This window comes from Etheostoma spectabile, chromosome 4, assembly GCF_008692095.1.
Source record: "Etheostoma spectabile isolate EspeVRDwgs_2016 chromosome 4, UIUC_Espe_1.0, whole genome shotgun sequence".
NCBI lineage: Eukaryota > Metazoa > Chordata > Actinopteri > Perciformes > Percidae > Etheostoma > Etheostoma spectabile.
Window position 1 is genome coordinate 2,794,445 of NC_045736.1, and position 13,250 is coordinate 2,807,694.

The 13,250-nt window shown below is 39.6% G+C and overlaps 1 protein-coding gene across 1 annotated transcript in view; it reads right to left on the reverse strand.

Moving 5' to 3' along the window:
• The window catches only part of dnah7 (dynein, axonemal, heavy chain 7), a 170,550-nt gene that overhangs the window by 10,121 nt on the left and 147,179 nt on the right, over positions 1-13,250 (reverse strand). Inside the window, 12 exon segments of the mRNA XM_032512912.1 lie at positions 1,815-2,045; positions 4,052-4,189; positions 5,326-5,511; positions 7,061-7,222; positions 7,449-7,649; positions 7,768-7,929; positions 8,194-8,370; positions 8,505-8,597; positions 11,119-11,313; positions 11,634-11,760; positions 11,921-12,256; positions 12,366-12,499. Of these exon segments, the coding sequence (XP_032368803.1) occupies positions 1,815-2,045; positions 4,052-4,189; positions 5,326-5,511; positions 7,061-7,222; positions 7,449-7,649; positions 7,768-7,929; positions 8,194-8,370; positions 8,505-8,597; positions 11,119-11,313; positions 11,634-11,760; positions 11,921-12,256; positions 12,366-12,499 (2,142 nt within the window).

The window sequence follows — 13,250 nt, forward strand, 5'->3', positions numbered from 1 at the left end:
ACACACACACACACACACACACACACACAAATTCACCAATAAACTTCTGCACTACTTGAACATGTGAAGTTTTTCTAAATTGAAACTGCATATAAAGAAAGTCAAGCTTGTCACTTAAAAACCTTTCTAGGTGAAAGACAGCAGCGTAAAGGGAACTATTATATGCTCTGTAGGGGGCCCTTGAAACAAGTACATAAAAATGATGTGCTCTTTCACCCTTCCTGACTATTTAGGCTTTTTCCACTTCAATTCCACAGGGCGGATGCATCTCAGGAGGAGAGGAAGTGTGTGTGGAGTTTGTTTATTAAATTGTATACAGGGACACACGTGTGTGTGCTCAAGCATATTGTTTATTACTTTGAATGTGGTGTAATTAGGAGTGCAATGCTACGCATTTGGATGCACATACAGTAAGTTTGAATGACATTCTCATTAGTCTTTAGTTTGCAACCCTCTATGAACTAAATAATTACAGTCTTTTTTCAGTCTTATGCAGTCCAATTTCCAAAGGCTATGTATTGGCACATGCCAAATACAAAGTCAATAATTATTTTACCAGGGGATTTATATGGCCTAAGTAGATAGTCTCACTTCTTCAAGTGTGTCTCTTGGTGGCAATTTGAAGAAGAAAAAACACTGATTAAAATTATATCATGGCTGTAAGATAACTACATTTAGGAGTCTATTAAATGTCTAATTGTCAAGAGTTTTAGCTCATCACATGCAAGAGTGCCTAGGCTTCCTCTCTTTTGTTTCTTTATAGATCCAATAACTGCAAAACCACAACCCAAGTTTCAAACTATTCCTTGTGAAGTTAAGACATCATGTGAACGTTCATATTTTTAGCTATGCTAACGTCTGTCGGTTTGCTCGTTTGGTCTGACTGAAATGTCTCCACAACTATTGAATTGACTACCATCAAATCTGGCTCATACATTTGTGGTGCAGAGAGGATGAATAGTAATTACTTTGATGACCTCCTGACCTTCCAGTCAGCCTCAGCTGTATTTTTGTGCTAATTAGCAAATGTAAGCATGCTAACACACTAAGATGACGGACATGGTCAAACCTGGCTAATCAAGTACAGCCTCACAGAGCCGCTAGCATGGCTGTAGATTATACTGTAGAGTCTGTGGCCTAGGCAAGAGGAAGTGGTATGAATACGAGCATAAGAGTACTTTCTGAGAGAAGGTCAAGAGCACTAGTTAAGGATTTAGAGATTTAGGTGGTTGCAACATTTCTATAATGGATTAATTTCAGTTATTCTACAGCTCATTACTTTATACCTTTAACTGGTGGCATGCTCTGACAGCAGTGCTTGTAAGACATAAAATAGAGTAACATAGATTTTCAGATGGAAGCACTTCTTGTGTACGGTGCTTTCCACAAATAGGCCAAAAATTTCACAATTACAGTCCCACTTGTTTCCTTGTAATAGAAAATGATGGTGTTAGATTGATGCATCTGGAGTGTTGTGCTGACTGCCAACAGTATCTGTTTTCTGAGGATGTATTACCAGAGTTTCCCCTGTAATCATTCAGCAGAGATGTGCTTCCTCTGATAAAATATTGCTTTCACTGCACAGAAATGTGAAATCAATGATGATTCATCATTTGGCCTTACTGTTTATCTAAAAGAAAAACATTTAGTGTAATTAGAGTGAATTTGGCCATGCATCTTGCTAAAAGTATCCAAACAATAAGGGTCCCTGAGAATGAATTAACTCCTCACCTTTACAGATAACATGAATTTGAAGGGATTGAGACTAGACATGTGGACAATGTAAGAAAAACACTTCTCTATCTCCTGCGTACCTTTATGGCCTTCTGAATGTTGACACAAGAGTCTCGGATGGTGCAGAGCAGGTTGTTAAAGCGTCCCATCTCCTGCACTAGCACTGTGTTCATGCTCTGATTGTAGCTGGTGGGGAAGCGCCTCATCACTGCCTCCAAGTCAAAGTCTGCAGGCAGCTTGCTCAGGATGTCAGCTGCCACATCAAAGACCATGTCATCCGAGGATTTGGCGTCTCCGCCTGAAGAGCGGGACTGATCAGAGACATAGAGCGACAAAGGACAGATGAAAAAGGGAAGCAGGACTTGTGGCTCCAATTGGTTTGACAGTTTATAATTTTTGGAGGAAATTATCTTTTGCTGTCTTTGACTTGTCAAACTATGCATTCCCTTTAAAAAGCACTTGTTTGCATTGGTGCTGTTTTGATCCTGAAAAGACCCTGATGGTAAGAGGTTCTGACTTCTTACTCGACTTTGCTTATATTTCATCATCTTTGTGCCAGATTGATTTAGATTTGTTCTTTTTAAAAGGACACAACCTGACACAGAGTATCAGTCATATGATTTACCTCTTAATGTTTAACTTCCCTTCCTTAATTTGAAGATATTTCTCAGACTAAGCCTACAGCTACCACTGTAAAACAACTTATTATATGATCCCTAGAATATACTTAGCATATACCACACTCTGTGAACAAACACACTGTTTCCCCCTCCCCACATAGTCACTTGACACAATCTTATCAACAATTCTAATAATCATTCATGCTGATAATTATTCACTCTAATCTGTGACTCTACCGCTTTCCTCTAAATCTAAGTTGCACCATTTACCTATTTGATGCTCAGTTACGAGCAGGCTGTAATGGATCATCATTGGCTAATGCCACTGAGGTTACAGTAGGGGAATGACAAATAGCTGCTTCATTTCATTTGAAGCGTCTCCCTGTTTATCGGTCATTGAGACTGATGGGACCGTATTAGATGCTAATAAAGTCCACACATGACTGAAGCCATTATTAATCTTGTTGAAAGCAGTTTATATGAATAAATGCCATTGAGCTCTAATTTTAACTTGAAGTGGCAATAAGTTTCTATATGTTTGTAACAAGCCAGGTCTGTAATAAACCTTTTTTGTGAGAGTATATGTACACTGTATATTAGTATCTTAAAGATATTAAATCAGAGGAATTATAATGTATTGGAGGCATACAGAGTACGTGCACATGTGCCACTCAAGTTCTATATGTAGATCACTTACACTTGTTTATTATCAAGTTTAATTCCCACAGGAATTTGACAAGTTTTGGCACATTGAGAAATCTTTGCTAAGTATGAGGCACTGCTCTGTATCTTAAAATAAATAAATGGATACAGGGCTAAATAAATATCCCATCCCATATTGCAGCAGAAGCCGAGATATGTATGATGTTGGATCACACAGCTTCACCAAAGTCACTGTGAGTCATACAGTCAAAGGAAGACAACCTTATAAGAGGGATTTTTTGTTTGTTCTTTGAGAAGTTTTTCTCCAAACATCTGAAATATTTATTTATATTTCTCTCTTTAATTTATGTTTCATAGCACATTTTAATGTGGGGTGATATTTAATGCTGGCAAGGATGCCTATACTAGACGGTGGAAACTTAAGGAAGGCATATTGATGGTGTGTGCGTTTATTTGTGGCATATTTTAATGTGTGCACTCCAGTCTGAGTGTTTTGTGTGTGTGCATTTGCTTGGTAAAAGTGTGACGCATGTCACACTCATCTATAATTTGAAAATCTACCAGCTGAGTAGTGACACTCCAACCGAGCATCTGGGATGATGGCCAATAAGGGATGCATTGGTTTCAGAAGCGACCCAGGGTTGCTGGCACTGAAGATCAGTGAACTTTGTTTTTTTCACCTGTACTCAGCGCTGTTTCATGTCTGTCATTTCTTGCTCAATTTTATGTTTATTATCCTCCAGGTCATGTGACAGAATAATAATGAATGCAGTATTACATTGCTGCATTAAATTCTGGCCCTCTGTCTTCATTACTATAACAAATAGTGTTAAAACAAATCTTAGCAGTAAATTTTATATTCAGAAGTTGCAATGGCTCAAATTCAATACTTAACAAGTGATAGTACAAAATCGCAAAGCATTAGTGTGTCTTTGTTTACTGTTGTGGTGTGTGTGTGTGTGCGTGTGTTTGTGTTCCTGACAGGTAGCTAATCAATATAATACTTGGTGTTTTGGAGGTCCAGGTGGATTTACCTGTGTAAGCAAGATGCTGTTAAACAGTAGTTGTGTCTCAGACTGATCCTTGGTGATATCTGCATTGGCGTTCATGCCAAAAATCTCTGGTGACGGATTGAGTGGCAGCGACTTGGTGTATTCTATGTAGCTGTTGTACTGCAACCGAGATGCAGAGAACAGAGGGCGAGGAGTGGAGTGGAGTGAAAGAAGAGAGGACAATATTTAACGCAACATCAGGAAACATCTCGAGTAATAACACTCATTGAAAAACAAGTCGGCTCCTTAGATTGCTGACATTTATTATAATGACTATGTAAATGTGACTTCATGAATAAAAGATGTGGTTGGAGGGGGGTGCAGCACTGGAAAACAAAATGCCAAATAAAATGGAGCGTGCCATAGATTGCACTTGTGTTAACAAATATATCAACTCTCACTGATGGTGGTTGCCTGCTGTGCCTTGTTACACACATTTTATCTCTTAATGACTTTTTAAAGGTAGCTCAACAACAGCGCTAAGCAACTGAGTCCTTTAATATGCTTAGTTTAAAAACAAACACATTAAAGTGAGTTTAACTTTTCTTGAGTTTTTAAAGCAATGAAACTCCACCGCTTTCGGGTAACTGATGGGTACATGGATAAGGAGTTGTTTTAGCTGTGCTGTTTTAACTAAAGGAAGGGGAATTTGTTGGAAGATAATTAAATAAGTCTTTTGATATTTACATTTAAATAACATGCTGCATATCATGTCTGTACTGCAGTTTACCATTTTAAAAAAGGTCAAACTATTGTTAACACAAAACACAGCCATGAAAAGCACATCTTTTACATAACAGCCCCTAGTACTGAATATGTCGTTTGGTGTAGAATGAGTACTTGATTCGGATAAGGGAGCGGAAAGCCACTTTCTGGTTGTTAACAAATGATCGATTTTCTGCCCTGGCAACAAATCACAAAGTCATCCTACTGTATACAAATAATCATTGACAGTAAAAAGAAATCTACATTTTACTAAAATGTTAACAACTGCAATTTAACAGTTAACACATTTCTCCTTGTGGTAAATCTGCAGCCTGCTAAATGTGACTGAATAAGTGAGTGAGTTACAAGTCAGGTCAGACTTTGTCCACCTCTATCTAAGACTGTACTTATTTCCCCTGGTTCTAATCTCTGTAAATCTCAGCCAGATCTAAGATAAATTGTGATTCATTAAAAAATAAGCTCCTTCTTGATGGCTTAAGACAAGTGTTGCAACCATTTATAGCAATGTTGTGTGATTTTTGGTTTCTTACTTCTTCCTCAGCTGGTGCATAGTAGAGCCCACTGGGATCAAACTTGTAGTCAGGGTCGTCAATGACCTTTGATGTGTAGAAGATAGACAGGATGGTGCGCAAGGTCCGTCTGTCCCAGTCATCTGTCACACGGCCCCCGTAGTTACACTCACCAGTCATGTATCGGATGGCATCAAACGGCACTTCCTGCAGCAAACAAGAAATTTTGAAAAGGAAACTAAGAATAACCATGTGTTAGGGTGTTTTAAAGGAGGTGATCACTGATCATTGAAAAAAGCAAACGAATAATGTTAATGTGTACGAATGTTCTTAGTTTTGTTGTGTGAACGTTCTGCCGAAACAGGAAACCTGGCTGTAGTTCTCTTCACAACCTAGACTTGGAATGAAAACTGACGTATTAGGAGAAGAAAGGGTGGACATTGTGGCATTTTCTGGAGGAGGATTTAACTTACAAATTCAGCGAGCGACACTTGGTTACAAGATGAAATGTCACTCTGTACAAAAAAGATCCCCTTAGTAGTTTATTTCCGCCACTTTCTCCTCGGCTACAGCGGTGGAACTGGGAATAGTGGAGGGTTGAAGTGCTATCTGTTTGTGGAAAAATGTCAAGAGGGTTTTTGAATATGGCTGATGAAAGCGGATACTTGAGTGAAGAGGAACCCTCTTGTAAAAGCCAGAATTTCTGTTATGGGCTTAGATGTTGAATATATATATGTAGGAGTGGATGCTGTAAGTGCATCTGCATGTGAGAGTCAGAGTTTTACTTTGAGCCAGAGATATAAAGTCAGTTCATGGGAGTGTATCTAAAGTATGGATGACAGATTAATGCTGTGTTTGTATGCACTAGCCTACATCCCACACTGTATATAATATAGGAAACATCTGGCAGTGTTACTTTAACTGAGTTACATTAAACAATACTATGATTAATTTAAGAATTATTAACAGGGTTCTCACATCTTGTGTGCCTTATCTTAAAAATAAAAACCAAGTAGATTTTAAGGACTTTCCAGACCCAATTCCCTCAAATTCAAAGACCCATCTTGGAATTGGATCAAAGTTAATTACTGTTGCAACACTGAGAATTTTTATTATCAGAACTAGCAGGCTGGTAAGTGAAACAATGCCGAAACTGTGAGAGTAGTAAGTTCAGTACTGCTTTTATTAATCTCAACAGTTGTGTCTTATCTATTCTTTGTACTCCAAGCTCTGTTATTTTATCTTGTAACCTGTTCTGCTTTGTGTTTTTTAGCTAATCTTTTTGCTTCTGTGATATGTCTTGTTTTGTGCTAAGTTCTTCTCTGCTTGTGTTGCTTTTCTTTCTTGTTTATTTGTATTTTAAAAAGCCTTTTTTAACATTGCAGCCAGGGGACTACAGATGAAAAATAGCCTTTTGGCTAAATCTGGCATTTTTAACCAATGTACAATCATGCATGTTATTAATTTGCACTATCCCCTTTCTTAAATAAACTGAATTGAATTGAGTTCGGAGACACGTAGACAGCGAAATATATCTTATTAAATAACAAATTTATCAAAATAACTTTAATTTCTATTCTTGCACAAAATATATGCATTTATGCACGTTCAATGGCCTATGTCTATTTATTTCAATTTTAAAAACCTTTCAAGGCCTTGATTTTACCCTCAGATTCACAAACCTTCAAGGATTTCAAGGACCCATGGGAACTGTGTAAAACAATAATTAGTGAAAGTAAATATCAACAATAACTACCTGGTACTGTTCAAGGAACATGTGTAGCTGCTGTACAGAGATCCGGAGGTCGGTCTCATTGAACTCATATGGGATGTTCCAGCCTAAAGGTCCAAACTTCCTCCTCTCCTGTGTCAAGGCGTGGAAGAAACACAGGCCGAACAGTAGTTTCTTGAACACAATCTGTGAGGTGCATAAGCAAAGATGGAAAGCATGGTCTTAGATCAATAATTTAGATAAATAGTGGTGGTTGTTTAGTATTTCCACAGCTAAAACAAACACAACCTGGCATGCACAGTGGGGTGATAACGGACACAAATGAGCTTCACCCACTGATGTAGCCATCAAAGATATGCACACCAAGCCATCTAAACATACTATACACAGAGACATGCATGCAAACACTGACCGGCTTGCTGCTACTGCCAAAAAACTCTGGGTCAGAGATGGGGTCCATTAAGAAGCAGCGTGCAATGTTGGCGCGGAGGCCCTTTGGAGCCTCATTGGTCATCTTCACCCCATTCTGAAGCACTGCCACAGGGAAGGTGGGAGACGGGTAGCTAGTCAGCCAGAGCCTGAAGTCTGGGTGGGTGGTGTCCGGGTTTAGCTCCTGCAAACATCCACAAATACCAATTTTTTTGACTTGGTTATTTTTAATTTTATTTAAATTATTGGAATTTGCACTGTTCCCATCTGGTATAGAAAAGTGTCTGTGTTGATGTTCTGACCTCACAGACTCTCTCCAGTGTTGACATCCATGATGTAGCCAAGTGGCAGTTCTGAAGAACCACCCAGGTGCCCTCTTTAATGGCCGACTCAATCATACGCATAGCAATAGGACCCTGGCCTTGGCCCAGAGAGAGGGAAGTCAGCTTGTTACCCGTAAAGCCCTGAGGGATAAGAACAGCCGTGCATGTGAACGCATGCACGCATGCACACACAAACACGCACACACAAACACACACACACACACACACACACACACACCAACTTATGTAGCTGCTTTCTGACCAGGAAGGATCCAAAAATAATTTTCAGTGCTTTTAAGACCTGTGGGAGCCTGGGAAGTTTTAAGGATTCAATTTGCCCTCTTATTTTGAGTTTGTACAAACAGCAGGCTTCAAAGCTGCTGAATTTCCCAGGTGTCTCCATACCATTTCATCTCCGAATTTAAGCAATGCAGCCATGGGGTCTGAGCCGGGGGAGAGGATGAAGATGAGGGGGGCACAACAGTGACTATCAACGAATGCCTGACTGAGGTTGAAGGGTGGCGCTTCGATGAAGGGACGACCCAAACTTTTGTATACAAATTCCTGTACCATAGGAACAACCTGGGGGGGACAAATAAATGGAATGACTTCTTTGTTGTTTACTAATATATGTCCATAAAAATTGGGACATTTCAATTTTTTTTAGTAGCAAATCAATATCCTACAATAATTTGGAAAACAGAATACGAACTGACCTTGTCTGGTCTGAGGCAACGGATTACCAGCATCCTCTGAAACTGGCTCAGCTTCTCCTGCCACTCATCTGGGAACGGAGTCTGATGGGGATTCTGTGAATATGCACAACACAATACAATATTGAATTCAGACTGTAGATAAATATCTTTGAGTAAAATTACATACTGGAGAGAAGATTGAGAAGTAATAATTTTGTCTAAATTTCAATGCCAACACTGTGCTTTTTCTAAATTTTTCGTGAGGGTTGCTTAAAGAGACAGGAGTTACACAGAGCGTTTCCAACAAAGTGTTAATACAGGTATATCCAGACAGAATATTAACACTAAAGCATGTAAACATATTCTAGAAGAAACACAAAACACAAGCATGAAATAACCTGAAAATGAGAGTAGTATGTCCCCTTTATGTGACAAGCAGCTTAATGCCTTTTCTGTCAACTTTTCTTGGAGAGGGCGAGGGAGTTCTGGGGTGTTGTGGCTTTCTATTGAGCTGTTGCAAGAATAAGTATTGTAATTAAGCAAAAAGAGGGGTAATCTGTAATGTCAAAGGGGAGTGTAATGCAGGAAGATAGATTCACATGTATGAAAAGCCTGTGGAAAAAGAAAAAAGCGCAAGAAGAAAGAGGTTGGGTTAACATAAAAGTCACTGGGTACTGGGTCAGAGCAATATGATTGATTAATTTGTGGAACAAGTGTACCAGAGGAAGTGAGCAATGGTTGTGGGAACTTTTGGAATTATTCTCCCAAGGCTGTTTGCCGAGAGACTTGTGGCTGTGTTGGCAGGTGCTTTGAAACACCTATTTACAATCTCCTGGGGATTCTCTGTGTGTAAGCATGTGTGAGTGTCTGTGTGCTTGATTGAACAGCTGTTCTTGCATCAAGATTGAATAAATGTGAATTGTACAACTGGAACAAACTACATTTAATTGGATAAAAGTGCTGTGGCTGATTCTGTTGATTATCAATCAAAGATGGTGTGTGTGTGTGAGACGGCAAAAAGAGACTGCGCACGTGCTAGTGTACCACACATTGATGAAACAACTGTTCTTGCGTCTAGATTGCATAGATGTGACTGGCACAACAGGAACAGAAAAGATTTAATTAGATAAAACCTCAATTTCAGATTCTTTATAATTGGAGGAGGGAGAGCGTATGCATGTGTGAATCATCCACACCTGACAGGAAAATTACTTTCCTCCCACTTTCTTTCTTTCCCTTCCTTTTGTCTATACTGAAGTGAGAAAACATTGCTATATTAGTAGTAACTTAAATAACAATCATAATGGCATTTAAAAGTGGTGTTTTCCTTATTGATAACAGCTACAAATGTCCACTTTGTAATAATGACAAAGTCCTGGAAAGTCTAGTCTGACAATATTAAAGCTAACTCCTACAATAGATTGAAGAAAGAGGAGGCAGAATGCTAAGGAGTTAAACCTTAGGATCAGCAAATTAGCTAATAGTTAAAGATGGAGCAAAGACCAATGCTTGCAGCATGCTTGTTGGGAGCTACCCTGCTGAGCTGCAGGGTGTAAGATGCTGGCCTGTGGTTCATGTGCCAGATCTACTGGAAAATAGGTTTAACAAATTTGCCCTGCCCTTGTTCCATTTCTCATCCCACCCCACACCAACACTGTTTTATTAAGGTTTGTCTGGATTTCAGTCAAATTACTTATTTTCCTCTGTTTTTGTCAATGTTTTATCAGGAAAGCAACACATGACTTCTATTGGAATCTTAGCTTAAATGACAAGCAGCCTAAGCTGTGGTTGCCACTACTGTAAGTGTTACTGCAAACAATGTATCTGCTGTATTTAAAGAACTTAAAAGTCTTGCTGAAAAAAAGTATTTTTATTTTAAAATTAGACAAATATAATATAAACTCCGGATATGTATTCTCCATTTTAAAATCTACTTGAAAGGCCACAAAAAGTGTTTAGTGAATAATTTGAACTTCGAGCAGAATAAGTCAAAGCACTGCACAACAGCCAAGATGCCACTGATGCAATGTTTGCTCTCTCATTACAGGAAAACTCAAGCTTACAATGTTCCCAAGTAGTTTTGTATATAATTGTGTGTGTTAAACCTTAGCATACATAGACACTGTATGTTGGCAAAACATCTACATTTGCTCTCTAGATATGATCCTGTCTATCTAAATGTTCTGGTGGTCTTAGAGCCAGTGGACTGTCGCTAGATGTTATTTTGTGGTCTATAATTTTGTCTGTGTTAAATGTGACCTAGTTTACAGCTCACCTCCTGGACTTCTAACCAAAGCCACATTTTCAACTGAAAGTCAACATATATACAGTTTCTACAACAAGACACCAGCAGTGTTTGCCATATTAATGTGTATACCTACTACTAACTACTTTTGCATTTTGGTGGAGACTTCCAGATTTTTCTCTCTTTTTAGTTCTCTTGGATATTTTTGATTAAATGGTGCCTTCCAGTACACGTATGCTGATTTAAGAAATGTGGGCATTAACCCCAATTGTCCGCAGAAGAGAGGAAGGACAAAAATAACTAACCATTCCCAGTGTGTCTTTGCCATTACAAAACATATTCAATAACCACAGACAGAGCCCCATCCAGACCAGCCTTGATAACACTCACTGGGTTGTCGTAGACCTCCTTCCACTCATTTCTGAGGCGAGCCATGTCATGCCGCAGACCTTTAAAACGTTCCATTTCATCCAAGCGACAAATCTCATCCCAAGACTTTTTGGGGAGCCAGGTGCAGGGATTTGAGAAGGGGTTGTCCAGACCCACACCACCCGTCAGAAGAAAGCGCCACTCACCCTCATCCACCTAAACATTAATCAATATCAGGCATCTATTAAAGTGTTCACACAGCGGAGGATTAATGAAAATTTGTGATCTGAAGTGATTTAAAGGTTGACTATTTTGGTGATTTCATTTCGATAAAAATTCTATGCAAATTAAAAAAAGACAAGACACCTATGATCTGTGGCAATTATACAGAGGGCTGGTTGTGAAGAATTAGGCATTACCAGTTTCTTAGATTAGTTTAGCACTTCAATCAAACAACGTGTTCTCAAACAACAGCTATGGTTTTTAAGTAAAGTGTTGTATATCTGTACACGTGTGCAGCGTGTGTGTATTCCTACCAGCTTTTTGTGCATGAGCAGATTAACAGTGAGGCAGAAGGAAAAGAGGAGTTTATCCTTCTCAAACAGTGAGCGACACACATTGACATATAGATTGTAGGTAAAGTGGTCTTTCAGGATCTGTAATCTGAAGAAGACACATATGTAAGCATTTTAATAGTTTTGTTCCAAACCAAACATTACTCACAAACGTATCCACACTATTAATAATCTTCCTTTGTTCAAACAGTTAACAAGTCAAATAACATCTTTCAAGTGGAGAGGGAGTGACTTGTAGAAACACTTACCTCTGCATCAAGTCGTCACTCTTGTCTGAGTTGTCGATGGAGCCAATGAAGAGGTTGATGAACCAGGTGAGGGAGTACTGGTACATGGGCTCAATGTTAGCCAGGTCAGCAATGGAGAAGAACAGGATGGCTGAATGCACGGCAATAGGTTTATAGCCCATGCGGGTCTCATCAATCTTCTTCTCCGTCACCTCAGCCACAGCCTGCTTCTCTGAGATTTCATTGGCTAGAACTTTGGAGCAGGAGAGGATCTTGACGGCCGTCTCGTCTTCCAGGATGTTGCCCTCCGACGAGGAGAGAACCTCCAAGATTTTGTCCTCAATCTCCTTCAATTGTCTGACAAAAGTGCAATTCAAAAGGTCTACAGTATCCATTTTAACAAGGGAGACATTTTATTTGATTAGTTGATATGATTTCACCTGAGCATGGTGTGTGCTGAGTGTACCTTTTGTTCTCTGCTCCCTGCAGGATGAGAGCCTGTTTCTCTTCCTCCAGGTCGGGCCTTTCACGGGCCACCACAATGCCAAGTAGCTGGTCCTGGATGCCCTCTGGGGTAATCATGAAGTTCAGAAGTGTCACCTACAGCACAGAGAAATTAATAAATAGACAATAGACATACAGTGCAGTACTTAGGCATGTACATGTACAAATTAGTGTGTGCGTGTGTGTGTGTGTGTGTGTGTGTGTGGGGGGGGGGTGTCAAGGGCTCTCAGTCACTTAAGTGAGCTACTCTACAGTGCAGTGTTGATTACCTTGCCTTCAGGGCTGTTCTTCCCACGAACCTCCTATCCAATAAATTCTAATCACCACTCTCGTCTTGGCAAAGCACAGATAGGATGCATTTACTTTTTTTTTTCTTTTCTCTGAGTGTGGAAGTGTGTCTTTTACCACACAGCCTTAGTCATTCTGCTCTACACTTACCCAGAGGTTAAAAGCCTATATCTGCTATCTACTCTCTGCCCTAATAAACGAGTGCACTTCTCCGGGGCCTAATTCCATTTCTATTGATGCTGTGGACCCACTCAGCTGGTGGTAAAGACTCAGAGCCCATATAACTGTCCTGTTTGTCCTTTTCACACATACACCCTCCATCTTTGCTTCCCTACGTCCCTTGAGCACCTTAAGGGCTGGTTTACTAACTGTAAACCATAGTTGTGTACTGTACTGAAGACGGAAAAAAAGGATAGAGACAGTTTCGAAAAATAAGTTGAATCTATCTAATAGCTGCCCATAAAAAGCGGGGCACTGCAAATAAATGCTTGAAATGTGATCTTCAGTTCCCTGCCTCTGTAATGCAGTTTCCTTGCGTGTTCCTTTTTTGGGGGGGGGT